Genomic DNA, 26971 nt, shown 5'->3' on the forward strand with positions numbered 1-26971 from the left:
ATATCACTGATAAACCGATAATTTTAAATAATAACATAAGATTAATTACAGAAGATATATCCAAATTTGATATTTATTATTTTAGTGAAGAAACATCCGATAGAAAAGAGAAAGTTTGGTCGAAATTATCACAAGCAAATAACAACTATAATTTGGGTAAAGTTAAAGGTTTATGTGATGAATTTGCAGATATATTTGCATTAGAGGAGGATAGGGTTTCAGTCAATAATTTTTATGAGCAAAAACTACGCCTTACTGATAATTCCCCAGTTTATATTAAAAATTATAGATTACCTTATTTTTATAAAAAGGAAATTAATAAGCAGGTAGATAAAATGTTAAAATCGGGTATAATAGAGCATAGTAGATCTGCATACAATTCCCCAGTGATTTTAGTACCTAAGAAATCCATAAACGGTGAGAGGAAATGGAGGATGTGTATTGATTTTAGATTAATTAATAAAAAATTAATTCCAGATAAATTCCCATTACCACGCGTCGATGACATTTTAGATAACTTGGGTAGAGCAAAATATTTTTCAGTCTTAGATTTATTTTCAGGATTTCATCAAGTCAAATTCCATCCAGATTCTCGAAATATTACTTCATTTAGTACAGATTAAGGTAGTTTTCAGTATACAGTTTTGCCATTTGGACTTAACGTTGCTCCAAATTCTTTTCAGAGAATGATGTCAATTGCTTTTTCGGGTTTATCACCATCATCTTGTTTTTTATACCTAGATGATTTAATAGTGCTAGGATCTTCTGAAAATCATCATTTGAAAAATCTTAAAGAAGTTTTTAAAACTTGTACAAAATTTAATCTTAAATTAAATCCCTCTAAATGTCAATTCTTTAAAAACGAAGTCACATATTTAGGGCACAAATGTACTGATAAAGGAATATTACCAGACGATTCGAAATTTGAAATTATCCGAAATTACCCTCAACCTAAAGATAAGGATGCAACCAAACGTTTTATTGCATTTTGTAATTACTATAGAAGATTCATTCCTAATTTTGCGAGCATTGCATATCCATTAAATAAATTAACAAGGAAAAAATGTGAATTTAGATGGACAGATGAATGTAAATTAGCTTTTAATCAACTTAAATCATTTCTTTGTGAACCTCCAATTCTTCAATACCCTGATTTCTCAAAATCATTTATTATAACGGTTGATGCAGCAAAATATGGAACAGGTGCTATACTTTCGCAGAAAATTAATGGCGAAGACCACCCCATATCTTATGCGTCAAAAAGTTTTACAAAAGGAGAACTTAACAAATCAACTATAGAAAAAGAATTAACAGCTATTCATTGGGCTATAAAGTTCTTCAATCCATACATTTTTGGTTCAAGATTCACAGTTCGATCAGACCACAAGCCTTTATCTTATTTATTTTCTTTAAAAGATCCTACGTCTAAATTAGCTCGAATGCGTATGGATATTTCAGAATATGATTTCGAAATTGAATACATTCCTGGAAAGGACAATGTAGGTGCGGACGCATTGTCTAGAATTGATATGTCAGAAATTAAGAAAATTCAAGATAACGTTAACATATTAAAAATGACAACTCGATCTATGAGTGCTAAACCTAATCATGCAAAGAACACACAAGATGTGAATGAAAAGGTAACCATACCCATGACAGTATATGAAACTATTAATAATTATGAAGTCAGAAAACTTCCTAATATTCAATTTAAAATAATCAGAAATTCTCATACTAATACAATAAATAATAAATCTGCAAATATTATAGATATTATATGTAATATATTTAAAAGACGTCAAAGAATAAATCAATTTAGTTTAACTATATCACTTGCTAATGATTTATCAGCTTTACAGTTGATACTATCAAGACTTAATAAAGAAGTCGGTAAACTGAATATAGAAAGATGCAATATTTTCTTTATTTAGTATTCAAAGTTTTAAGGAACTGGGATCAAATATAATAAATAAGTGTGAAATAATTATCACAAATAAAGTTAGTATCATATATGATAAAACTGAAAAGGAAACTTTATTAAAAACATATCACGACAATCCATTACAAGGAGGTCATTGTGGCCAGAAAAGATTATATGCAAAGTTAAGAAACCTTTATTATTGGAAAAATATGTCAAAAGATGTGGCATTATATGTTAGGAATTGCCATAAATGTCAAATAAATAAACCTAAACATAAAGTAAGAGAACCTTTAGCACTCACCACTACACCATGCAAACCATTCGATATTGTAATCTTAGATACAATTGGTCCATTTCATAAATCAGATAGAGGTAATAAATATGCCATAACTCTCATTTGTGATCTTGTGACTATTCCCATACCCAATAAAGAAGCTTCTACAGTCGCAAGAGCAATTTATAATAATTTTATTTTGATTTTTGGAACAATGAAAGAAGTTAGAACAAATTTAGGATCTGAATTTAAAAACGAAGTTCTTTCTGAGTTACTTAAATTACTTGACATAGATCATAAAACATCTACAGCTTATAGACATGAAACAGTAGGAACAATTGAACGAAATCACCGTGTTCTTAATGAATATTTGAGATCTTATTCAGATGAAATGTTATATCAATGGGATGAATACTTACGATATTTCACCTATTGCTATAATACTACACCTAGTACAGCAGTTGATAACTATACTCCATTTGAACTAATTTTTGGTAAACAAACATCATTATTTGATTTTCTTAACGGTAATTCGATTGAACCTATTTACAATGTAGACACATTTGCGAAAGAAGTCAAATACAGATTACAATTAGCTCATAAGAGAGTTCAAGATTATTTGAATTTCAACAAATTAAAAACCAAAATGTATTATGACAATACGATTAACAAAATTTGGTTAAATATCGATGATAAAGTACTGTTAGTAAATAATAGCAGAAGGAAACATGACGCAATGTATAAGGGTCCATACATTGTTAAAGAAATTCATGACCATAACGTTTTAATTTTTAATCCATGTAATAATAATACTAGTTTAGTTCATAAGAATAGGCTTAGGAAATATTTTGTATAAAAAATGTTATAACATAGGAATCTGTTATTAGGAATTTAGTACCTAGTATTGTAAGGAAGGTAGGCTAGGAAGTAGGAATCTAATATAAGATAGAATTTAATCAATAACGTTATTGTTTAAAAAGGAGGGGGTGAATGGCCAGTCCTCTCTCCACAAAATGGAAAAAAAATTCTTATTAATTATCTTTAAGTCAGAGTAGATAAAGCTACGTTTATCTTTTTAATGAAGGGAGGTATTGTGTCATATCCACAGGTTATGTAAACGCACTTGTAGATATTGCATTGATTGCCGATCGTTGCTGAAATTGTCAAGTAGACAACCTACTTAGGTGGGTGACTTAAAATGTAATAACGAGAACAGAGATGACTACGAACCTTCCAAGAAGAGACACGTATAAGTAAATAGTTAATAGATAAATGGTTTTTATTAAAAGTAGTACCTAATTACCCTCCGAACATAACACTGGAACTCACACCGAGGCCCGTAACCATTCATTTGGAACAGATTCCCACGTTCCCCAAAATTTAGGAACCATAAAGCAACAAGGAAAAAAATATAAGTTAAGGCTAATTAATACCCCCAAACCCCCGGTACTACGATTTCGCTTAGTATTTTTCTTTCCTCTGAACTATGTCATACACAAGAGAGTGAAACGTGAAACGTGAAACACCCTGTATAACTCAACTATTCACTAAGCTATTTCGGTTTTAAAAAAATGCCCATTTCTTAAATTTTTCCGATCCATCATATTGCTGTCAAAATCACAAAAAACTAAGGAGCGAATGTCCATCGGTAGGTTTTGCTTTGTCAACACAAGGAGTTCGAGCAAAGAAAACTGGTTTGCCTAAATCAACTGATTTATAAGAAAAAAGTTCAGAAATTCTACTGTGATGTATGCAAGCCTGGTGAGGTCAAGGTTGGCACGCCTGCAACGGTGGGCTAGGTCGCATGTCGTTGTAAGCACGTTTCATTTTATAAATCATCTCTGTCAATATAAATATCCAAATAAAGAGTACTTATTATTGGCGACGAGATAAAAAGAAGAACCGAATTTGGCAACATATAGCATAAATAAAAGAAGCTGTGTATTCATGGTTAGTTTCGAGCTCGGGGTGGAAGGAATCAAGTCAAGATGGCTACAGTCGCAATAGGACACATTGGCGAATTCAACGCAGACGAGTCTACGAATTGGGAAGTTTACACGGAACGACTTGAATTTTATTTACAAGCAAATAAAATAACAGAAGATGAACAGAAAAGGGCGGTGCTGTTGACTGTTTGCGGAACAAGGACCTATGAAATTTTAAGGTCGTTGGTAGCTCCTGACGCGCCAAGTTCAAAATCTTACGGGGATTTAGTGAAAACCTTAAAGGACCATTTCGCGCCTAAACCGTCCGAGATAATGCAGAGATTTCGTTTTCATAAACGCGATCAAGGACAGAATGAAACAATTGCGGTGTACGTGTCTGAACTAAGAAAAATTGCGGAGCAGTGTAACTTTCCCAGAGAAACCTTAGAGACAATGCTTCGCGATCGTGTAGGGTGTGGCGTTCGCAGTGAAGCGTTACAGCGCAGGTTGCTAGCAGAAAAAGACTTGACCTTCAAAATTGCATTAAATACGGCAACGGCGGCAGAAACAGCTGATTTGAACGCTCTAGAAATCCGGAAGCAAACTGCACCTGTTCAACAGCTGACCGCCACCACATCAACATACAGAAGGGTTAATCGAGACAACAAAGAGCATAACAGCGGTGTCACCAGCTCCGGGTCAAATGGCACCAATAATTTGCACCGTCGACAAAACCAGAGTAATTACAAACCCTGTTTTAGGTGTGGAAGCCAACACAATCCATTCAATTGTCGCTTTATGAACGAAACATGCAGATTCTGTAAGAAAAGGGGCCACATAGAGAGAGTGTGCATGCAGAAAAACAGGAAACAACAGACAAACGCAGTTGACGCATCGGAGCAGCCGGAAGATGACTATGCCGAAATATTTACTTTAAATGGGATAACCAGCAATTTACCGGTTGCAACCACAGGTATCAATAACATTACAAGCATGCCCAAAGCAACGGTAACATTAAATGGACAAAAATGTTATATGGAAGTGGATTCAGGAGCGGCTGTATCATTAATGGCCTCCAACACGTTTAACAGAATATTTCATGTATACAAACCAGAGCTATCAAACTCGACGTTAATTCTAAAGGACTATCAAGGAAATGTTATAAAAACTGTTGGCGTGTGTCAAGTCGAAGTTAAATACGCAGGCCGATGTGCAGTACTACCGCTCACAGTAATCGAAGATAACCGAAGCAGCTTATTAGGCAGAAATTGGTTTGCTACATTAGGAATTAAACTGGCAGGCGTTTATCAGCTTACATCAGAATCGGTGATAACAAAATCAGTTGCGGAAGTACTGAGCAAGTATGCTGACATTTTCAAGAATGAATTAGGCAAGTACAAAGGCCCTCCTGTGACATTACCAATCAATGATAACGTACAACCGATACTATGTAAGGCCAGACGGGTGCCATTTGCATTATTACCCAAAATTGAAACGGAACTGCAAAATTTATGCCAACAGGGCATTTTAGAACCGATAACCCACCCACGATGGTGTACGCCAATCGTTCCCGTTGTTAAAAAGGATTCCAGCATAAGAATATGTGGCGATTATAAACAAACCTTAAACAAGGCATTGCGTACTGACGTTTACCCAATTCCAGCCATTAACACTATATTAAGTTCACTAGCCGGAGGTAAAATTTTTGCCAAATTGGACTTGGCTCAAGCATACCAGCAGTTAGAAGTTGACGACAAGTCTGCTGAAGCCCAAACAATAATCACACACAAAGGACCTTTCCGAGTAAAACGACTACAATTTGGAATCAGCGTGGCTCCACAAATATTTCAAAATTTCATGGATCAGAGACTAAGCGGAATTCAAGGAGTATTCCCGTACTTCGACGACGTACTGGTAGCAGGAGAATCGGAAACACAATTAGCCGAACGACTCGAGGAGATATTCAAGCGATTCCAAGAAGATGGCTTACGCCTCAAGCGAGAAAAATGTGCATTTGGAGTGAAAGAATTGAGTTTTTTAGGATTCCAGTTAACTGAAAATGGACTGCAACCGATCAAAGACAAAGTTAATGCAATCAGAAATGCTCCAGCTCCAAAGAACAAACAAGAACTGCAAGCATTTTTAGGAATGTTGAATGTTTATCACAATTTTTTAAAAGATAAAGCGACAGTAGCAGAACCTCTACATAAATTACTACATACAAACACTAAATGGTCCTGGAACAAAATCCACGATGAAGCATTTCAGCAATGCAAGAATTTGTTGTCATCGAAGTCACTTTTGGTGCATTTTGATATTAACAAACCATTCATATTGACAGCAGACGCTTCGCCTTATGGAGTAGGAGCCGTGCTAAGCCATAAGATGTCAGATGGTACAGAAGCGCCAATCGCATTCCATTCCAGAACACTGAACGACGCACAACGAAACTACTCACAGTTGGATCGAGAGGCACTAGCGATTATAGACGGACTAAAAAAATTTCATCATTATGTGTTTGGGAACAAATTCGAAATTCGTACAGATCACAAACCACTTTTGGGAATATTCGGGCAAGACAAGGCTACCCCAGAAATTATATCCCCGAGACTTCAGCGATGGTCATTAATTTTAAATAGTTATAATTATATGCTTAAGTATGTTCCTGGTTCGACCATTGCAAATGCAGATGCACTAAGCAGATTGCCAGTGATCGACAATTCAACTCCAATAAATGAAGAGATTCCACAAGTGCTCATGGTCGAGACAAGTCCTGAAATTACAGTCAACGCTGAAAAAATTGCCATATTGACACAAAAGGATCCAGTGCTATCTAAAATATTGGACTGGGTGGTAAGGGGCTGGCCGAACGAAATCGATATGGACGAAGCAAAACCGTTCTACCATAAGCGGCAGGAATTATCCTCGTACAAGAAATGTCTGTTGTGGGGAAACAGGGTTGTCGTTCCAGCAGCAGCCAGAGCACAAGTACTTCACATGTTGCACGAAACTCATCCGGGGATTGTACGAATGAAGATGTTGGCGAGGAGTCATGTCTGGTGGCCAAACATGGATGTTGAAATCGAACATGCAGTAAAAATTTGCAACATTTGTCAGGAAAATCAACGCGCACCACCTAAAGCAGCTATTCATCCTTGGGAATGGGCAACCGAGCCGTGGAGCAGGTTACATATTGACTTTGCGGGGCCGTTTCAAGGACATCAACTCCTGATCGTAGTGGACGCCTACTCTAAATGGTTAGAAGTCGAGTTGGTGCCGACAACCTCCTCGTCGGCAGCAATACGAGTGCTACGTAGCTTATTCGCCACTCATGGATTACCCGACGTAATTGTATCAGACAACGGTACAGCATTTACATCGGCAGAATTTGCAGAGTTTACAAAGAAGAACGGGATTAGGCACACAACATCGGCGCCATATCATCCGTCCTCAAATGGCCAAGCTGAAAGGCTAGTGCAAGAAGCCAAAAAGATGTTAAGCAAATTGTCGCAAGGGGATTGGCGTACCAAACTGGCCCGAATGCTGTTAAGCCAGCATACAACGCCGTCAACAGTAACCGGCGTCAGTCCAGCAGAACTGCTTTTCAAGAGAAAATTAAGAACCTGTTTAGATCGAATCCATCCTGATTTCGTGAGGGACATGAAGCTGAAGCAGGAAACACTTATGGAACAGTCAAAACCACCTCGGGAATTTAAAGGTGGCGATCCAGTTTCAGTGAGGAATTTTGGTGATGGTCCCAAATGGGTTCCAGCGCAAATCAATAAACGTACTGGTCCATTATCATACAAGGCAACCCTAGATGACGGAATCGTAATCCGAAGACACACCGATCAAATCATTTCCAGAAGACCACTGCAGGGCCATCAAGAACCACCGTCAGATGTGCAGGAAGCCAGCATGAGCACCCGCCCAAGCAGAGACAGAAGAATGCCTGTGCATTTACGAGATTTTGTTTTAACTGGGGGGAAGGAATGTGATGTATGCAAGCCTGGTGAGGTCAAGGTTGGCACGCCTGCAACGGTGGGCTAGGTCGCATGTCGTTGTAAGCACGTTTCATTTTATAAATCATCTCTGTCAATATAAATATCCAAATAAAGAGTACTTATTATCTACTAATACGGCTTTTGACTTTCCAGAATCGTTTAGAAACAACCGCGTGGTCTAATCCTTGACTCCAGTTTATCTATTGCACCATCATGTAACAGACATTTTTAGATAAATCTCGTTACGTCATCTTACGTCGCCTTTAGGTTATGTCCTCTTATAGTAAAAGTGCGCATACCACAGATAATCTTCCTGCAGGGGTTAAGGGTGTTTCAAAGGACGATTCACGCAGATTGTCGCCTTTTTTAACTCAAGTATTATTTTAGCATTGGTAAAGTCCACTTCATGAAACGCATCCCAAGCTTAGTTGGAGAGGAATTGAGTGGAAAGTCTTCCTTTCCCAGTTTATTTAACAATTGAGTGAGACAAATTGTTAGGAATACAAAACCCTATTTACTTTTAACATGGATTGTTGGTGCAGACAGTGCCGTGTACCTCCGTGCAAACGCAGGTGTTGCGTCTCTTTTCCGTATTCGCTACAGCTTTTCATTTCTTTACTTTCTTGGTGTGAACTAAATCATTCATATTAATCCCTTGAACTGAACTTGGAGTACGTACCATAACATTCTTCCGCATTCCAATTCTCCAAAGGAACAATTACAGGTGTTGCAATCATTTTCAATGTATGACAATTCCTCTTGGCATACTGAAAACAATTCGAGCAAGAAAAACTAAAAGAAAGCAATTGCTCTTACTCCATTCCTCGTTGGCTCTAACGTATACGACCAAGCCCGCTATCAGAAGAAAGACATGGAACTTCATGCTGCCGTTGAAGAGACAAGACTGGAGTCCACTGCTATTACAACTGATTTTATCTGTTTTCTGTTTGCAAGGAAAAGGCTCGCAAGCACTATGATTACTGTGTCATTGAAAGTGACAACCTCACCTTGAACTTGACCGATCTTGCATAACTGATACTATCCACCATAAATTTATGCGCTTATTGGTTTTTGAAAGAAAGTGTAAGGATTATTTTTTATTCTAAAGTATCCCTAAGGTGTTCCTCAAGAGCCCGTGGGTGAGGTTTGCACAATCTAAAGAATCACTAAAGAATGTTGTGAATAATACGTTTACGGAAGATTTGAAAGACATATTTTCATATTTTCCAACAAATGAGATCTCCAAAAAAAAGGAAGAAAGAATTTTGACTAGATCGAAAAGGAGCCGTGGGGCAAAGCATATTATAAGATAGTACTCGGGAAGATTGGCGTGAAGGAGTGAGCGATCGGGCTAGACGCAGAAGTCCAGGAACAGGAGATCACGGAGGCAGCTAAAAAAATGACCAAGAAAAAAGCTCCATGGCTGGACGGACTCCGTTCGGCATTCGTGGCGCAAGCAAGAGGAGTGTAATCAGTACCGCTGTCACCAACGCCATGTTAAATGGAGTTGAAGTTTGGGGGACGGCCCTGAGAATAGCCTGGACAAGTAGATTGATTCCCGAATTCCAGAAATGGCGCCAGAGAAAGCACGGAGGGGTACACTCCCATCTAGTTCATAACAGGGCACGGGGAGAACGCATAGTGTCTACACAGATTCAAAAGGCAACGGGATGAGGATAGTATCATCGACAGCATGGTAGACAGTCAGAGTAGCTGGAGGATGATAGACGAGTTCATGACGCATGTAACACGAACGAGAGAGAGGGTGGCGCTTGAGTTCAAACTCATCCCAGTTTGAGATCGGTCCGATTGAGTTGCTAACGCTGGGACGAGCACTGGGCAACCTGGGCGGTGATGTTTTCGTAGCTTCTTGCAGTTGCCCCTGTACCAGCTGCTGCTGTTGCTGTGGTGGTTGTACAGACCATTGAATAAAAACACTATAAGAAGCCTAACCCCGTGGAAATAAAGCGCGACAGAGTTTGAACTGAGAATATAATGGGAACACTGTCAATAGAGTCGATTCTTGAACTGAGAAGAATGAGAATTTGCTTTCCTCCTATTTACCGCAAAGAGAGTTCGGGGGTCACAACCAATGCGGGTGCAAGGGGATTTGTGAGATTTGTCGCGCTTTCTTCCATAAGCGTTAGGCTTCTTATAGTGTTTTTATTCAATGTACAGACGTACTCCCCACCTCAGGGTCGATACTAACCTTCACCTTTAGAGAGGAAAACCCACAACTGAACTGGCAATTAGGTTAACCTGCTCCTTCTCCTCAATGACGAAAGCTATCAGTGTACTTTTTCCCAGGTATTTCGCACCTCAAAGTGCCGTTTGACCGCCACCAGGTCGTCAGGTTCACCCGAGAGTCAGATGGCAGCCTTGTGAAGCCTAGGAAGTCAGTCTTCCTACACTACCCGAGTACCTCCAACCCCTGAATGTAGGTGTTAGTATAGCGCTTTTTGGGCCGAACAGATGCTGCTCATTAACCATGTGATTTTGAACAATGTGCACCTAGTTGACCGTTAGCCTACCCAGAGGGTTATTGGTATCTATGATCGCTACTTTGAGTTGCTTTCCGGCAGCTTGCTTGTAGCTACTGCGCGGTGCTCCGTCCTTACTGACACCAGCTTTTGTTTGGAGCTTTGATGTGCTCTTCTTTGTCGGCGGTTGGGCGGGTATTGAATTATCCGATCTCTGCCTCTTTTCCTCTCCGACGACCTGTTTGCTCCCCTGACCGGAATGAGCTCTGCCTTTGGGTCTAGGTTGAGTCACGGGAGCTGGATGGTTTGGTGATGAACCTTTTTTTTTCTCTTCTGCTCCAAGCCGGAGATATGGGCCTGCGTGGTCTGGGTTGTTTTAGGCCGGGTGACCTGTAACATTGGTTAATGCGTATCCTGGAACCCTCCCTCTAGTTTATTGTGTAGATCAGTCCAAATTCGCCCCTCCACCTCCCCTCCCACCATGGATCCCAACAAGGGGACGTCTATCCAGACGCCACATCGAGTAAAAGAATATAACTTCTAAAGGGTACCAGAAAACAGGCTTTAGAGTAGGATTCGAGAACGCCCTGCTTGCAGCTAGTCAATAACTTTCGTTTCTCAGGTCCTCTGTAGGTTTTTCTGGTATATGTAGCCTTTGTAACTTTCGTGGTTCTCTGGAGTTTCAATACCTCCATCGTCGCTTTTGACCGCTCTGGTCGCTATAGACCCTGTGCTCCTGTGTATTCTCGTTTCGATGTCAAGTAATGTGGCTTATTTGGTGCCTTATCAGTTACCATTGAGCTTTAATTAATAAAACACTGTACAGGGTGAGTCAACGATTGCGCGGAGTAACTTAATGCGTTGAAGATAAGATTTTTCGATAGAGTGCTTTTGTATTATGATATGGTTGAATATTCTCCACATTAAAAAAATATTTGGAATTATACAGGGTGCGCCTAATTGTACGTCTTTTTTATTATATGGTTAATGTCCGAAAAGATAGTGTTTTAAAGATAATTCGATTTTTTTTAAAATTGGGCATTTTCAAACTTCAGTATATTATTGTCAAATAAATTACTTAAATTTTGATTCCAGGTTTTATATATTTTATCCTGGGTTAAGTAAAAGTCAAATAAATACATCAACTATGAAAAACATAGCTTACAGGGTGTTTTTTTCTAGATCCAAAGTTACAAAACTTCATATTAAAAATCTCACTTTTTTTAAATGGAACACCCTGTACCTATATTTTTTTGTGGTCTTTTAGCTCCTCCAAAAACCTTCAACTTTTGATAAGAATGTCCTATACCAGGTATACCTATCTTTGATATCTTGGTTTTCCTGGTTTTTATGTTCTAATCTTAAACAAGTTATATCTCGTTCAAAATGAAAATCATATCGATTATTTTATTTTTCAAACAATTTATAAGTCCTAAAACTGGAGAATAAGTAAAAACATTTAACTACAAAGCAAATTTAATTTAACTCCTAATGTCATCCAGTCAGTGATATTAGTTTCATTTTTTTCATATTCACCTCGTTATTATGTGAATTAGAACTTATTTCAGATTAAAATATAAAAACTAGGAAAACCAAGATATGTGTTTGTGTTTTTACTATCAAATTTATTCTCCAGTTTTTACAGACTTAAATGAATTATTAGACAAATGATTTAATAAATTTGCTTTTAGCTTTGAACGAGCCAGATAAAAATTGCCTTTTTTTTTGCATGGCCCACCTCACTATTATGTAAATTACATAATATAACTTATTTAAGATAAATATAAAAACCAGGAAAACCAAGATATTTCGAAAACTATCAAAGATAGGTATGGAACATTATTATCAAATGGTTTTTGGAGGAGCTAAAAGATGACAGAAAAATATACAGGGTGTTCCATTTAAAAAAAGTGAAATTTTTTTATATGAAGTTTTGTAATTTTGGATCTAGAAAAAAAACACCCTGTAAGCTGTTTTTTTAATGTTTTATAGTATTTATGTATTTATTTGACTTTTATTTAACCCAGGATAAAAGATATCAAACCTGGAATCAAAATTTAACTAATAATTTTGACAATATACTCGTACTGACTTGCAAATGCCCAATTTTTCTTAAAAATCGAATTATCTTTAAAACTACTAGCTTTTCGGATATTAACCATATTCCTTGTAGCTCATAATATCATTTTCACATGCTAAAAGTGAACCGGCGTGGATGCAACTAAAAGAACAGCATTTTGCTTACTCCATTCCTCTTTGGCTGCGCAATACACAACCAAAACTGCCACCAGGAAGAAGAGATCTTGTTTTGTTTTATGCTTTTATATTCGGCGAACAACCAACAATGATTTGCACGTATCAATCCAGTACTTTCATAGGGCATTGTATCAAGGTCTTTTACTATAAAGAGATAAAAAGCATGAAATGGCAAAGAATGTAGTTTATCAAGCGCTCGGTGTCATAAAAAGAGGCAGAGATTTTCACCGACCTTCGGGTACTGATAATTAACGACCTCCAATGTTATTAATTTACAAAAACAAAAAGACAATTTTGGAAGATTTTGGAGAGTATGAGGACGCTTTCAGGAAAAAGCTCTAAAAGGTCTTCGACGATGACGTAATAAAGGTAATTTTTAAATACAAAGGGATAATCAACAATTTCACTACCTTTTTGTAGTTGGTATCGTTAATTGAAGGTCGCAATTCAAAGTCAGTTTGCAATTTTACGTAACATCCAACTGCCCCTTCGGCCTTTTCCTTTACGCAAACAAAACAGTGATACGATATGCTATAAAAACAGTTACTCATTAAACCGACTTCATTCTTGGTTCTCTAAACCCAGCAACATGAAGCTACAGATTCTCCTCCTCGTATCAGCTTTGATCATATCCGTTTCGGCCAACGAGGATTGGTGTAAGTACAATCACTGTCTCTTGGTTTGTCTTTGACGAGTTGTTTTCAGCATGTGAACGAGGGGTGTCGTACATAGAAAATGATTGCAACATTTGTATGTGTTCAGATTCAAGACTAGGATTGGCGTGCGGCAAAAAATTATGGTAGGTACTGCAAATAAGCTTGAAGTCGTAAACGACATGCAGTTGATTTAGTGCACACAAGGAAAATGAAGAAATGATGAAGTGCAGTGAATACGGAAAAGTAACGCAACGCGACTGCAACACATGCGTATGCACAAAGGAGTACGGCACCGTGTGCACCAACAATAAATGCTAAAATCCATCGGAATTTCTAAAAGATGCTCTGTCAACGGCCAAGTATCATTTTTATTATGTCCTCATGTAAACCAAACCTGATGTAAATAAATTCCTTTAGTTTAATTCTACCGTAAGTTTACGGGTTTATCACTGTTGTGCGTTGAACATGCGTTCTCTTGTCTTGCTGCTTGGGGTGGTGGTCCAGCAGTTGAAGCAAGTCGAGGTTGCTTGTTTGCACAGAGTACCCTGAGTGGTGTTTCATCTTCTGGAAGGAGCTAATGTTTCATTTCATCTGCGCTTTCCCTTTCCCTGAGACCAGAGTCTCACCCGGTCGGTCTTTGAAGCTTTTCCTTTCCGTTCTGTGGTTGGAAGACACCAAAGAGCTTCGCTTCGGTTTCCACAGATTCTGAGGATGGTGAAGTTTAGTACTTGATGGACAATAACGCTTCTGGAAACAGAATGGCTCGAATACCGTGTCTCTCCTTCGATTAGGCACCGTTCCGTTTAGGATGAAAATAGGAGCTTTTATTACATGTTGAGGAAACCCCTTGAGCGCCTTTTTCACGATGCCGTCCATTCCAGGGGTTTTACGAGGGTAGATGTTCTTATGAACTGAGTCACTCCGCAAGCGCTTTCGCCACCTTAGCGTCCGTGTAGACTGCTCGCTGTTCCACAGCGCTTTCGTCATCTTGGCGAGGGAACAACCCTCCTAACTTAAACATCGCAAGTTGTTCTCCCAAAACTCTTTACTGAAGTCTCGGACGGTGACCATGACCTCCTGAAGTCTAAGAGTTCATAGGAAATCTAGAAGTGTTCCGGATCGGATGCTTTTCCAGACTAGGTCTCGAACACATTCCGTAAGGCGGTAGCGTCTCTTCGCTTCCAAAACACCCTCATGGTGATTTTCCTATTCGGGAACGGAGGCACAAATTAACTAACGATGTACATACTCCCCAGGAGTCTGCTTGACCAAGACAAGCAGAGCAGTGGTAGCCCACATCTTTGCTTCCTTCCCAACGGCAAACAAAACAAAGGAAAGCACAGAGGGGAATACTCACCACAAGGGGAAGCAAGGTAGACTAAGAGATCCTTGTTCTGGTTTTGAAAAGCTAAAAATAAATAAAATACTTGTTATGGATAGAACATAAACAATGATTAACGTCAGAATCGAGGGTAATTTAATCAATGGTCTCAAAAATATTTCAAATAAGTCACTGTAACAGACAACAACACAACAAATAAGAAAAATGGGTAGTGAATCGTGCTGCACATAAAATATTGCGAAATAGCAATGTCTAACTCTGACACGGAGGCAATCGGATATAAAAATTGTAATTAGTACTCAAAAAGGATCAATAATTCAAATGACTTTACACTACCAAATGCAAAAATTTGATCAACTGCGATTATATCCCCACAATTGTGTGATATGACAGCACAAAAGTGATTTTAAATTCATGAAAATACTATACGATGCGCAAATAACTAATTGCTATTCAATAGCAGTGCAATCAAAGTTTACAACAGTAGCAATCTCCAGTTCATGAACAAATAACTACATCTCTACAACCCGAAATCGGTAGTAATGTTGGTAGAATGCAGTAGATGGTTAATGTAGTTAGAATTTAACAAGTCGGTAATGTAGAAACTCAATAATGTTTGAAATGTTTGATTTATTTACATGTACAGATAGTTTTGGTCAAATGAGGTCTACAGTCTGTTGGTACCTCCTTATAATTATATGACTACATTTTGTAATATTACATCTTTTGGCACATGGTTTTTATGTTCGTAGCGTGGAACATAATAATAATAATAATAATAATATTTATTCCTCAACTGTTTTACATGAGGTACAACATAAACAAAAATTAATATAAGGAAACAGCCAAGCCATATAAAGCGTAGAGGAAAAAAAATCGTGTACGTCACATATATAAATAAGCTGCAATGTTCAGAATAAAATAGTCGGTGAACTTAAGAGATAATTACAAAAAAATCTATCGCATGACGCGCCAAATAAAAATGCTTTGTCATCCACATACTGCATAATATTTATTTATTGTCTCTCTTATTGTGGGCCCCCAACAGGCTTGCTCCCAATTACAGATTTACCGGCGTAATCCTTTTTAGAGGTGGTCCTGCAGAAGGTCTTAAGTTGTTCACTACTCCGGTATTTACCTTATGAATTGAGAAAATTGCGGGAAAACCTAATTTGGAGTAGCCGGCAGAATGCTCGAAACTGGTCTAAGGTAATTCCCCTCTCTGCCACAGATGAAAAATTCACCTTAACCCAGGTTCGAACACCCTTTTTAGGGATCAACACCACCTCGGCACTTGTCCACGTTAGTGGGTATTTCCCTTCCCTGATAGTTGTCTCGGAGGGGGCAGATAACATCTCGGGGGCTCTCTTGGCCACCAGTGCCACGAATTCCGAACGGAGTCTGTCCGGCGCTGGAGCTTTCTTTTTGGGCGCTCAATCCTTTCTCTCACATTAAACAGTGCCTGCACCTGTTCCTGGACTTCCGCGTCTAGCCCGATCGCTTGCACCCTCACCCCAACCTACCCGACTATTATCTTATATGCGCATGGCTCCTTCTCGATCTAGTCACACAGCTCTCACAAAGATTCTTTTTTCCTTTTTTCGATGGCGTTCCTGAGTTGCTTGCGACTGGTCGTCCTTAACTCTTCCACTCTCTGGCGTTTAGGTGTTACGCCCTTCTTCCGGTCCTAGTAGATAGCCTTCTACTTTCCACGCATTTGTCTTTAAGATCTTCTATCTCAGCGCTCCACCAGTAAGTCCTGCGTTTCCGCGACCCAGATTATGTTCTTGGCACTGAGAACTCTGCCAGCTTTCGCCGTAAGGCATCCAACTCCGCTGGTGTAGTCGGCCTTTGTTCCACTTCCATCCTTTCCAATTGCCGAGCCTCTCTCTTCCACCATATTTCCCCTTCCGTTCGACTTCTCACGAGGCTGCGTTCACATCGCCCGCGACCACCAGAAATCTTCCTCGACCCCTCAGGACTTTATTTCACTCAACCAGATATTCTCCAAAAGTCTCCACGGTATCGTTTGGAGGAAAGTAGCACTCACACACTATTACTCCCCCCAATATCCGTCCACACATAATTCCTCCCGGAGTGCACATTGGTACTCTTCCCTCCGTCACTATTAGCTACTGCCACAGCCTATGGGGCGTAAACTAGATCTGGGTGCCAGCGCACTGTAGAATAGGGGCAACGAAAAGGCCGACGAGCTGGCCCCTTGGCAAATCTGGGTCTATCACTATCACCTGCATAACATTGGACTTGCTAAACGGGGTCCTATTTTTTGTGAGAAAAGGGGCGTGGGGGGGGGGAGGGTAGGGTTCTAAAATTAACTCGATGCGCTACTTCAGAGACTATCAATAAACATTTTGAAGATCTCCTTTCGGAATACTTTTTAATTAATTTATAATTATAATTTATTGTTAATTTCTTTAGTTTTTTAAATATTTTTTATAGATGTTTCAGAATCCCTTCAAATATTATGAAGAGTTCCTCTGAAAATTTGTAGACACTTAAAAGATTCCTCAGGATTTCTGCAAGGCATCGTCTGAGAGGCTAATTAAATGTATTTTATCAAATTTTTTAAAATCAAAGGCATTTTTTAAAGAATCTTTGATTGGATTTGAAAAACTTCTGAAATATTTGCCATCCTCCTGGTCGTGAATATGTGATCGTCCGTTGATCTGCCTCTTATGAATCCTGCTTGGTATGCTGATTTTTGGTGTCTTGGATGTGTGACCTTCGTGTAAGTCCTTTCCCGTATCTTGCCCTTTATCGGAAAAACCTAGATATTACCCTCCTGTGTATATGACCAATATTTAGGCAGAAAAAGGGATAACATACATGGGATCTGATTAATTACCTGTTTGCTACACCAAAAATTTCAAAACACTCTATCTCTTTTCAGGATATGATTAAAAAAGGAGACTACATAGGGACGAATGAACATTTTTAATGGTTAGAATCTTTACAATTTCAGGCATATTAAAATGTCAATCAACATTTGTTATTAGTACAGACGGTTCCCAGACCTTCGGAGCACCAACACTTGTTGCAATCCTTCTCCCATTGTTCGTCGTAGTTGGTACATGTTTGCAAATCACTGTGGGCTTTATCAAAGCTGTAAATTTAATGCGATACTTAACACGAAAACCATATCAACTTTAGGGGTACTTACCATCCCTTAAACGTGCAGCCTAGGTGACCGTCTGCTCCGCAAATGCAAGTATTGCACTCATTCTCGACGTAAGATACGCCCTGCTGGCAAACTGGTACAGAAGAATTAGAAACATGTTCTAGCTCGCTTTCTGCCTACTTACCGAACTTTGCAGCGGACACGTAGGCGATAAGGCAAAGAATGAGGAAGGCCGCTTTCATCTTGACGAAGACTGGTACACACAGAAGGACAGCAACTACTTTGCTTTATATACCTCCTCACTCCTCAAATTATTAATAAGCACATTGTAAATAAGAGTGACTATTTTAATCCCATACGTGAATAACGTTTGTTCTTAAAGTGCATATATACGGATTTGAATGCATGCGATTTAATTTGATATACGCATGAGAATGGTTTACATTTTTTTTGGATGCAAACATACTCGACTCAATTTTATTTAATATCAATTCAATTACACACAGCAGCAAATGTATTTCACTTCTGGTATAGCTGGACAGTTCCAAATAAATGCCTTATGTGTTTAAATCTTTTATAGAAATTGCTATTTATTTTGATGCATGACAATTAAATTGGCAATGTTTAATATTCATCTCTGTCGTCTTGTAGTGTTTTAGGATTCAAACGCTAAAATCCATATTAACATTTCTTACATTTGCATACATTTGGCTAACATTTTTTTGAGATGTTGAATTTGTTGGTAACAATTCAATTGTTATTTAAATATCTTCATATACGTTATAAATGTATAATAAATAGTAAAACGGCGCACCATACTTATCTCACTTTATACTTGCATCACCTTGACTGTTGACACGGTTAATTTTACGATATTTCGTTACTAAAAAAACGGGGTATCCCTGTCCGGTACATGAGCGAGGTCGACGGTCATGGCCCATTGCACAATATGGTATCTGAATAATTATTTGTGTCTTTAGGTATGTAAACAGCTACTGGCAAAACAAGGTATCTTATCTTGCGAGCCTTACATCACTTAATAAGAAATATTTTGGTGTCAGATTTGTTTGCATTAAATAAGACCAGAGAGACTTATCTTTTCTTATCGTGCAAATCTTCTCTCAAAATAACAGATAGAAGATTGAGGGCAAGAAGTTGTGCACATGTGCAGAAATTTGTTGGCACTTATAAATCCATTCAAAATAGAGTGCAATTAAAAAAAGTAATATTTTTGTGTTTCTTCCCTGTTTTCTAAAATCATCTTCAATCATACCTATCAACTTCCCCCTTCTTCCCATTTTTCTCCTCTTCACCTTCTCTCTCTGCTCGTTTCCGCATCTACACTTCGTTATTTTCTAGATTTTTTTTTCTTCCATCCCTTAGGTATATCGACAACTACTCCGTTATCAGCTCCTTGAATGGCTGTTTCCTCGTGAGGTCTCGATTTCCACCCTCTGTCGCTGTACTTTATACCTATATCACTTTTTGTGGATTAATCTTCCATCCTTTCTCCTATTTCCCTGTCCCTTTCGACCTTCTTTGTAGTCCATCTAGTTCATCTCATTCTTCCACTCGCATATCTCCGTTCCACACTTCAGCTCTCCTCTGATCATTGCATCAAAATCTATTTTAAATTTTCTCTCTCCTATTCCCCACACCTTTCTCATCGCCACTTCTACCCTTTTCTTAGTTCCTTTATTTTGTTGCATCTAAAATTTAAATTCTCTTATCAACATCTCTTCTTCCTCAACTTCCATTCTACCTCTATTTTCCTTCCACCCCTATTCCCAAATTTCGATTTTTAGACATTTAATTCCCTTCCTTTTCTTTCCCACCCTTCCCACCATTTCCTCCATTTGTGTCATCACCGTATGAGAGTCCCAGTATTTTTTAGATACCCCTTATGCACAAGTAATGTATGTTGGCTATGTGGACATCCCTGTGTCAGTCCTTTGGTTGCCCAGAACACTTCAGGCTCCCTCCCTTCTATCCTCACTCTTATTCTTGTTTCTGCAGTTAATTCTCTGACGCTGTCCATAGGCTTATTGCCTATTTTCCCATTTTCCATATTTTTTACCTTTCCACTCTGTCAAACGCTGACTTGGGATCCATGAAACCAAATCACTTTTCGGTATCCCATTTGTGTTTCCCCTATTCTCTATCACATATGTTCTGTACGCCGTCATCACTATCGTGATTCCCTTTAATTTTCCATACAGTCTTTATCACCTGAGTCTGCAGTATTACCCCGTCTTTCTATTCTTTCGGTAGTCCCCCGCCCTTCCATATCTTTCTGAATACGTTTTTCAGCTTCTTCCTGAAGATATCCGTTGCGAAAGAACAAACCTCTCATTTTATCCCTTCCTGCCGCTCTCCCCTTCTTCAGTCTCTTCTCTTGAAATCTCTCCTCTGTCTACCACCTACATCCTCTATCACCACCTTTTATCCCGCTTTCCGTGTAGTACCTTAATAAAGTGCTTCTTTAAGTCTTCTGTTTGCGTTTTTCTTGCACCAATTTTTTTTCTTCTGTTTGTCATCTTCCAAAAGTCCCTATTTCCCTGATTTTTTCTTCATACTTTTCTGTTTCTCCATCTTTTTTTCTTTACATTTTGATTTGTACTTTTTTATGCTGTCTCAACTCCTTATCCTCTATCTATCCCTTTTTTCCCATCGTTGCTTCTCTCTTCTGTACCCTGTCTGGTCCACCACTCTCTCTTCTACTTAATTGACTTCCACGTTGTTGCCTTTTTAATACGCGCCTTAATATATTGCACTCCCCTCCACCCCCTATTTCTTCTTCTGGTTCGCATAGTCTCCTTCTATGCGACTCCACAGTATCTTGTCCATAACTGTATCCCCCTTCGTCTTTGTATCTTTTCCATTCTTGATCTTTCTCCCTTACCTTTTAGACTTAAATTATTTCTTCCAGTATTCCTAGCGCATTTTTTTAAGAAATAAAGACGAGTATAAATTATGCAGACAAAGCGCATTTTTTTATGGTTAATAAGGAGGATGCTCTTTACACATAAACATTTAAAGGCCATCTGGCATACACCGCCTTCTCCCAACACTTCGTTGTCAAGGTATTTGCTTGGACTTCACCAATAGATATGTCTCGGTACAGTCGGTTAATTTTGCCTTTGAGAATACTTTCCTCCGACAAACCGTTTTCGAGATTGCCTCTAACAGTTTTGACAACACATATTTCTTCGAGACGTCCCAATCGCCCTTTGTGAGTACCCTCTTCCGACAATCCGTTCTATAGATATAAGGGAACATACCCGATCGCGATGAGGGGTTGAGGAGGAGGCTATGGTTAGTAGAAATTAATTCCTTTCGTCGAGACCTTTCATTAGAGTACCAGGAACAATAGCAGTTACACTCCCCCCCCCCCACACCTCTTTTGATGAGGGGTCAGAAAGAAGGGCAGTGATTGGTAGAAAACGGTTCCTCTCGTTGAGACCTTTAATTAGAATACCATGAAAGATAAAATTAGTTTCTACCTCTGGCACACCTTCAAGGTATGGGCTACCTAACCTATTTCAACAAATTCCAGGACTCTAGGACCATTTCTTCAGAAGTAGTTCAAAACGGCAGAAGTGGGTTCAGATGTACGGACTGACGGACAAAACGCAAACAATAGCCCATTTTTTTTTAATTCTTAAAAAACGCGTTAACAAATGTGCTATTGTTTGAGTTTTGTCCGTCCGTGCTAGACGGCAATCAAATTTTGCGGTGTAAAATGGGGAGGGGGGGGGGCCATTGAATTATTTCCTGAGATGCTGTTTTTTAAAGTAAAACGTGCATAACTTTCACGTACCAATTTTCAGATTTTATAAATTTTGAGTTCGGAATTTTTGAAATTTTGGGAATTTAAAATGAGGATCATGAACTTTTTTGGGTTTTGAGATTATTCAATTTTTGAGGATTAGAAATCTTAAAATTTTGAAAAATTTAAGGATATTTTCGAAATTTTTGGAGTTGAAATTGTCTACAATTTGGGAATTTAGAAAATTTTGAGAAAGTTTAGACAGTTTTAAGTTTTAGAAATGAATATTACAGGATTCTGAACATTTGGAGTTTTTAAACTTCTCCCAACTTGAGATTTTGGAATTGTTCATATTGTAAAAATTTGAAATTTTTGGATTTCGGGGGTTTTGGACTATTGAGAATTTGTGATTTTGAGTATGAGATATTGGGAATTTGCAATTTTTTCAGTTTTAAAATATGAAAATTTTAAATTATGTATAGATTTGGATTTTGAGAGTTGAGATTTTAGTTTTGAAATTTGGGATTTCGTGAAGCTTGGGAATTTGAGATTCGGAAATTTTGAGATTTTAGGAATTTGGGTTTGGAATTTTAGAAATTCAAGATATTGGTGATCCTGAACCTTTGGGTATTTGAGATCTATCAATTTTTTGGAATTTGCAATTTTAAAAACTTGGGACATTGGGATTTTTAACTTTTAGGAACGAATATTACGGGATTTTGAACTTGTAGTTTTTAAATAACTTGAGATTTTGAATTTTTGATGTAAGAATTTGAAATTTTCGGATTTCGAGATGCTGTTTTCGCGAGCTTGTTTAGGCATCATTTAGCTACTTTTTTATGAAAAAAAAATCGAACCAATGCATTTAATTTTTTTGAGAAAATTAACCATTTCTGTCGGAATGTCGAAAAAAGCCCTCAAGCGGTGATATGTGAAACTAACAAACCTTCAAATAGTGTAATATTTGTAGCTGAAGAATAGCTCATTTGAACTAACCCGAGTTTGTTTAAATCGGGTCAGCCGTTTCGAAGATACATGGTGTTCTTTACGGAAACCTTTGAATACCCCCCACCACTTCATTTTTAGAGATACAGGAAAAATTGTCAAACAAAAATTGGTCCGATTATCGTCGACTTGAAAGACCGGGCATTTTTTGTTGGGTTAATACAGCGGAATTCAAAGAAACATCACTTTTTTAGATTCCCGATTGCAGTTACCCCCCCTAGCGGCCAATTCAGAAACTTAAAAATATTTTCCAGGTTTTGCTCGTGGCCGTTTTAGTAATAAATTTTTTTACAAGAAGGGAACATGTAATGGAAACGTAATCGTAATGTTAAATGTTTAATTTGGTCAGGTGTGTAGTAAAAAGGTGTTATCGAACATAACTTAATACGTGCGAGCATGTGGTTATCAGTTCGGGCGATGTAGCAGAGTTCGAGTGTCGCCGGGAAACAACGATATGCAACTTAAAGGAGGTGGTTCCTCCTTTAATTACGAAAAATGAAAAATAAACGGGACTGCTTGTAAAAGATTGCGCTAAATCATCAAACCAGTTATGGATTACCAAAGTTACGTTTTAATCAAATGTCAATTCTAAAAGCTGTCAGATTTGTGTAAAGTGTCGATTCGTCGTTCATGGCGTTCCCACGTCCTGACCAGATAAGTTGAGTCTTTTTTCAATTTCTCGAATTGTTTTTTTCTTATTTGTCCGGTTTGCAAACAGGGTTTATTGTTCCCATGATATGTTTTAGAATAAATTCTTGTAATTTTATTAATCAATTATTGACCTTTGACAAACTTTAAGATCCAAGAAAAATTGGCACATATGTTTTTTGTAGAGCCCCTAGATGCCTCTAATTTCCCACATCTTTTAAAACCCTTAAAATTCCGTAACTTGTGACGCTTGGGAAACTTTGAAACCAACCCCTAAATTAAGCAAAAACTTGTAGCTCTTGAAACCTTCAAACGACTAGATACATTAAAAACGTTGTAACGTGGAAAGCTACTCTTGAAACTTTTGACACAATTATTGATGGCACTGCTAAACTTCCTGGTACTTGTGAGTTGTGACACCCTTGATGCTCTGGATAGTCCCAACTCTTAACCGTCTTAATTCTCTTAACACTACTATTTAAGCTTTTGACGATCTTGGCGTTTCAGACACTTTTCAGAGACTTTTGTGGCATTAAACTGATTTCCTGGAGGGTGCACAAAACTTTCGAAGTCGAGTATCGAATAGATATAGATTATATACCGTGCGTGTCCTATAATTTACCTTTACCCTTACTGAAAGGTGTGTAGTCTAACCGCTAGGGTGTATAATTAATAATTTACGTTTAGTTTCGATCTTAGCACGAAGCATAATTTACATAAGTGATAATATAATTCTCGAATTGCTCAAAATTCACAGAACCTAAACAATCTGACATACTTATTTCATTTGTCCTCGCACTTGGGGAAGCACGTGAAAGTGTTTTTTTACATACTTCTTGATCCAGAACATCCAAAATTTATCTTCAGTGATCGCAGTGCTTCAACCGCAGTATTGCATATCCTGAAAGAGATCTTTACGATTTGTGCTGCGACATTCCGTCGACACGAGGTCCCTGCATAAAGGACTTCGAATGATTGCGATATGCACGTGTCTTAAAACCTGTTAGGCAATTGCAGCAAAAATGACCATGTAATCAAAATGTATGGACATTCGAGGTTATCTATCCGATAAGCTTAACAGATAATAAATACTGTCACTTGGTAAGACGAATAAATCGCCAATCATTTCGTTGAATTGCAAAGATTCAAAATGCACAATATAGCCGTGATAGGTGCGGGTGTTATCGGGTTGTCCGCGGCGACCGCACTCCAAGAACACCTTCCAAACGTAAACGTAACGATATACTCGGAGAAGATCTCCCCGAATCTCACCAGCAATGTTGCGGCGGGAATGTGGGCTCCGTTTCTCTACCAGAAGACCGACAATCAAAAAATTTTGTAAGTCTTCTTTTGTAATAGTGACCCAACCTATAGTTCGACCTTCTGCAGGTCTTGGGGGAGAGGGTCGCACGATCAGTTCTTGAAGTTATGGAAGGGCGGCTATGCGAACGAGGCAGGTATCTGTCTGCAGTTTGTGAAATCACTGTCGGCCGATATCGACATCCACGTTGGCCAAAACATCGTCTGGGGCGAGCAGCAAATGCCACCTGAGGAAGTGGAATTCTTGACCAAACTTTTTAAAAAGGATTTCAAGTGAGAACCGTATCCCTCGCGACCCTCCCCTTAACGGCGTACTTTTAGAACTGCAGTCAACTACGTGTCGTTCACGTGCGAACCTACTAGGTACTTGCCCTTCTTGCAAAAACGATTTATACAAAATGGCGGCAAGATCGTGATGAGGAAAATTAAAGACTTTAGAGAGCTATCGCATTACAATCTAGTTGTAAACTGCACGGGATTGGGGGCACCTGAGCTTACTCAGGACACCCAAATGACACCAATCAGAGGAACCGCGATTAGGGTAAGCCATCTTGTATTTTGCCACCATTGTAATCTACTCAGTGTGTTTTAGGTTAAGGCACCATGGCTGTTCCACTCGCTTATGGACGACGACATCTACATCATTCTGAAGTAATACAATCTGAACAAGACCCGAAATAAACTTTAAATTCCAGCGCCGACACCTGCGTCTTGGGCACGACATCGCAGTACGGAGACTACGAACTGAGTCCCCGCGAGAGCGAGACGAAGAACATTAACCACTTTTGCAACAGCCTGGTTCCCGCATTAGAGGTACCCTCTAGCCATCCAAAATGCTTAACTCACACTTTATCATGTATCCCCAGAACGCCGAATATATCAAGACCAGTGTTGGTCTCCGTCCTGGACGGGTGGAGGTAAGGTTAGAGACGGAAGTGCGGGACGTTGACGGAAAACAGTTGCCAATCGTGCATAATTACGGTCATGGTGGGTGCGGAGTTACCTTGTCTTACGGTTGCGCCTTGAATGTCGTCGACCTAGTTAGAGAGGCGCTGAAGATTCCTTATTCCAGCAAACTATAGTGTTCGAAAAGTAACATTAGGCGATAGTTTTTATTTTTGGTTGTTTCTTTAAGATGTTCAATAAAGCTCATTTCTTTGCGATGTGTAGCTACTATAACTTGGTTTCGACCTGTTCCGCTTCATCGTGATAATATCCCAAATCGGGGAATACCGAACGTGCAATATACCACTGGTTTTGTCTGTCAAAAGAAAATTGATCGTATTAAGCACGTGGCTTGGTTATCCTGGGAAGAACACCCGAGATTTGCTCTATAACCCTACCTATAACCTATAAGTGTAGTCAGCGTATGGTTAGAGTATTCACTGTCGTATTCTCTTTTCTTTTCCGCAACCTGTGCACCCGCTACTAATAAGAGAAGTAAGCGCATGGTTCTGTCGTTGTATTCTCTAAATATACCCCCGGAAACCCGCCACCGTCCGAGATAAACCGTAGCTATATTAGCTGATCCTAACAGTGCCCTTCCGTATCAGCATCGATTACAATTAATTTGATACGAAAAAGGTGCAGGTAGAATTGCAATTACGTATTGGCTATTAAGAAAAAGACCGGGATAAGTTCAAAGGAAATCACAAACTCCATTAAGCGCCTTCCTCACGAGAGAAACTGTTAATTGGGATATACAAGGAAACTAAATAAATACATAAGTAATGTGATTATAACATTTAATATATTTTTTTTATCAATGCACGGGTAGGGACTGATCCAGAGAAGAAAGAATCAAGGCATTCGTTTTTGGGCCTTGAGAGCATCAATTGCATGGTTCAAAATGTAGTGTTTCGTTTATTATATTGCGTTTCGCGTAAAGCGATCAAGCGCGCCTTCCACAGTTGGGAAGTTATTTATTTAATAATTCAAAATGCTGTGCGGAATGTTGTACATTTTGAGTGGGTAAACAAATTCGTGGAGAAGGAATTCCATCTACGTAATGGCAAAGAAAGGGATGTGCGGTTACGTCAACCAAGTCACAATTAAGGTAAATATTTGCTTTATATTCAACCAATCCAGTATTTAAGGGAGAATTTAGATTTTTCTCTTTAAATTGGTGTCATGTCGTATCTTCGAACTTCTGGTCTCGCTGTATTGTTTACCAAACACGCATAGTGTTGGGCTTTGACGTGGTTTCGGGGCTTAAGTGGTCTAATGATCAGT

At 38.6% G+C, this 26971-nt stretch overlaps 4 protein-coding genes across 4 annotated transcripts; 3 read left to right on the forward strand and 1 right to left on the reverse strand.

Moving 5' to 3' along the window:
- The first annotated feature begins 4183 nt into the window (after positions 1-4183).
- On the forward strand, positions 4184-6275 carry LOC116180670 (uncharacterized protein K02A2.6-like). Its single transcript, XM_031500775.1, has 2 exons — positions 4184-6205; positions 6267-6275. Exons 1-2 carry the CDS (start codon positions 4184-4186, stop codon positions 6273-6275), a joined length of 2031 nt encoding a protein of 676 aa, XP_031356635.1.
- A 135-nt stretch (positions 6276-6410) lies between these two features.
- Positions 6411-8234, forward strand: LOC116180830 (uncharacterized protein K02A2.6-like). Its single transcript, XM_031500967.1, has one exon. The coding sequence runs from the start codon at positions 6506-6508 to the stop codon at positions 8168-8170; it is 1665 nt and encodes a 554-aa protein (XP_031356827.1). The 5' UTR covers positions 6411-6505; the 3' UTR covers positions 8171-8234.
- Positions 8235-17794: 9560 nt separating this feature from the next.
- On the reverse strand, positions 17795-18326 carry LOC116181177 (serine protease inhibitor I/II-like). Its single transcript, XM_031501455.1, has 3 exons — positions 18182-18326; positions 18040-18130; positions 17795-17982 (listed from the first exon to the last, which is right to left on the reverse strand). The coding sequence occupies exons 1-3, from the start codon at positions 18237-18239 to the stop codon at positions 17859-17861; spliced, it is 273 nt and encodes a 90-aa protein (XP_031357315.1). The 5' UTR covers positions 18240-18326; the 3' UTR covers positions 17795-17858.
- Positions 18327-24511: 6185 nt separating this feature from the next.
- Positions 24512-25902, forward strand: LOC116180529 (D-aspartate oxidase-like). Its single transcript, XM_031500569.1, has 6 exons — positions 24512-24757; positions 24809-25012; positions 25061-25280; positions 25332-25390; positions 25435-25552; positions 25606-25902. The coding sequence occupies exons 1-6, from the start codon at positions 24570-24572 to the stop codon at positions 25819-25821; spliced, it is 1005 nt and encodes a 334-aa protein (XP_031356429.1). The 5' UTR covers positions 24512-24569; the 3' UTR covers positions 25822-25902.
- Positions 25903-26971: the final 1069 nt, after the last annotated feature.

Source organism: Photinus pyralis, unplaced genomic scaffold, assembly GCF_008802855.1.
Source record: "Photinus pyralis isolate 1611_PpyrPB1 unplaced genomic scaffold, Ppyr1.3 Ppyr1.4_LG9, whole genome shotgun sequence".
Taxonomy (NCBI): Eukaryota; Metazoa; Arthropoda; class Insecta; order Coleoptera; family Lampyridae; genus Photinus; species Photinus pyralis.

Coding starts and splice junctions, on each gene's coding strand:
- LOC116180670 (XM_031500775.1), top strand. CDS start 4,184: ATGGCTACAGTCGCAATAGGACACATTGGCGAATTCAACGCAGACGAG.
- LOC116180830 (XM_031500967.1), top strand. CDS start 6,506: ATGTCAGATGGTACAGAAGCGCCAATCGCATTCCATTCCAGAACACTG.
- LOC116181177 (XM_031501455.1), bottom strand. CDS start 18,239: ATGAAAGCGGCCTTCCTCATTCTTTGCCTTATCGCCTACGTGTCCGCT. Junction 18,131..18,181: donor CGTGTCCGCTGCAAAGTTCG/GTAAGTAGGCAG, acceptor CTTCTGTACCAG/TTTGCCAGCAGGGCGTATCT. Junction 17,983..18,039: donor GGCTGCACGTTTAAGGGATG/GTAAGTACCCCT, acceptor TTAAATTTACAG/CTTTGATAAAGCCCACAGTG.
- LOC116180529 (XM_031500569.1), top strand. CDS start 24,570: ATGCACAATATAGCCGTGATAGGTGCGGGTGTTATCGGGTTGTCCGCG. Junction 25,281..25,331: donor TCAGAGGAACCGCGATTAGG/GTAAGCCATCTT, acceptor AGTGTGTTTTAG/GTTAAGGCACCATGGCTGTT. Junction 25,553..25,605: donor GCCTGGTTCCCGCATTAGAG/GTACCCTCTAGC, acceptor ATGTATCCCCAG/AACGCCGAATATATCAAGAC.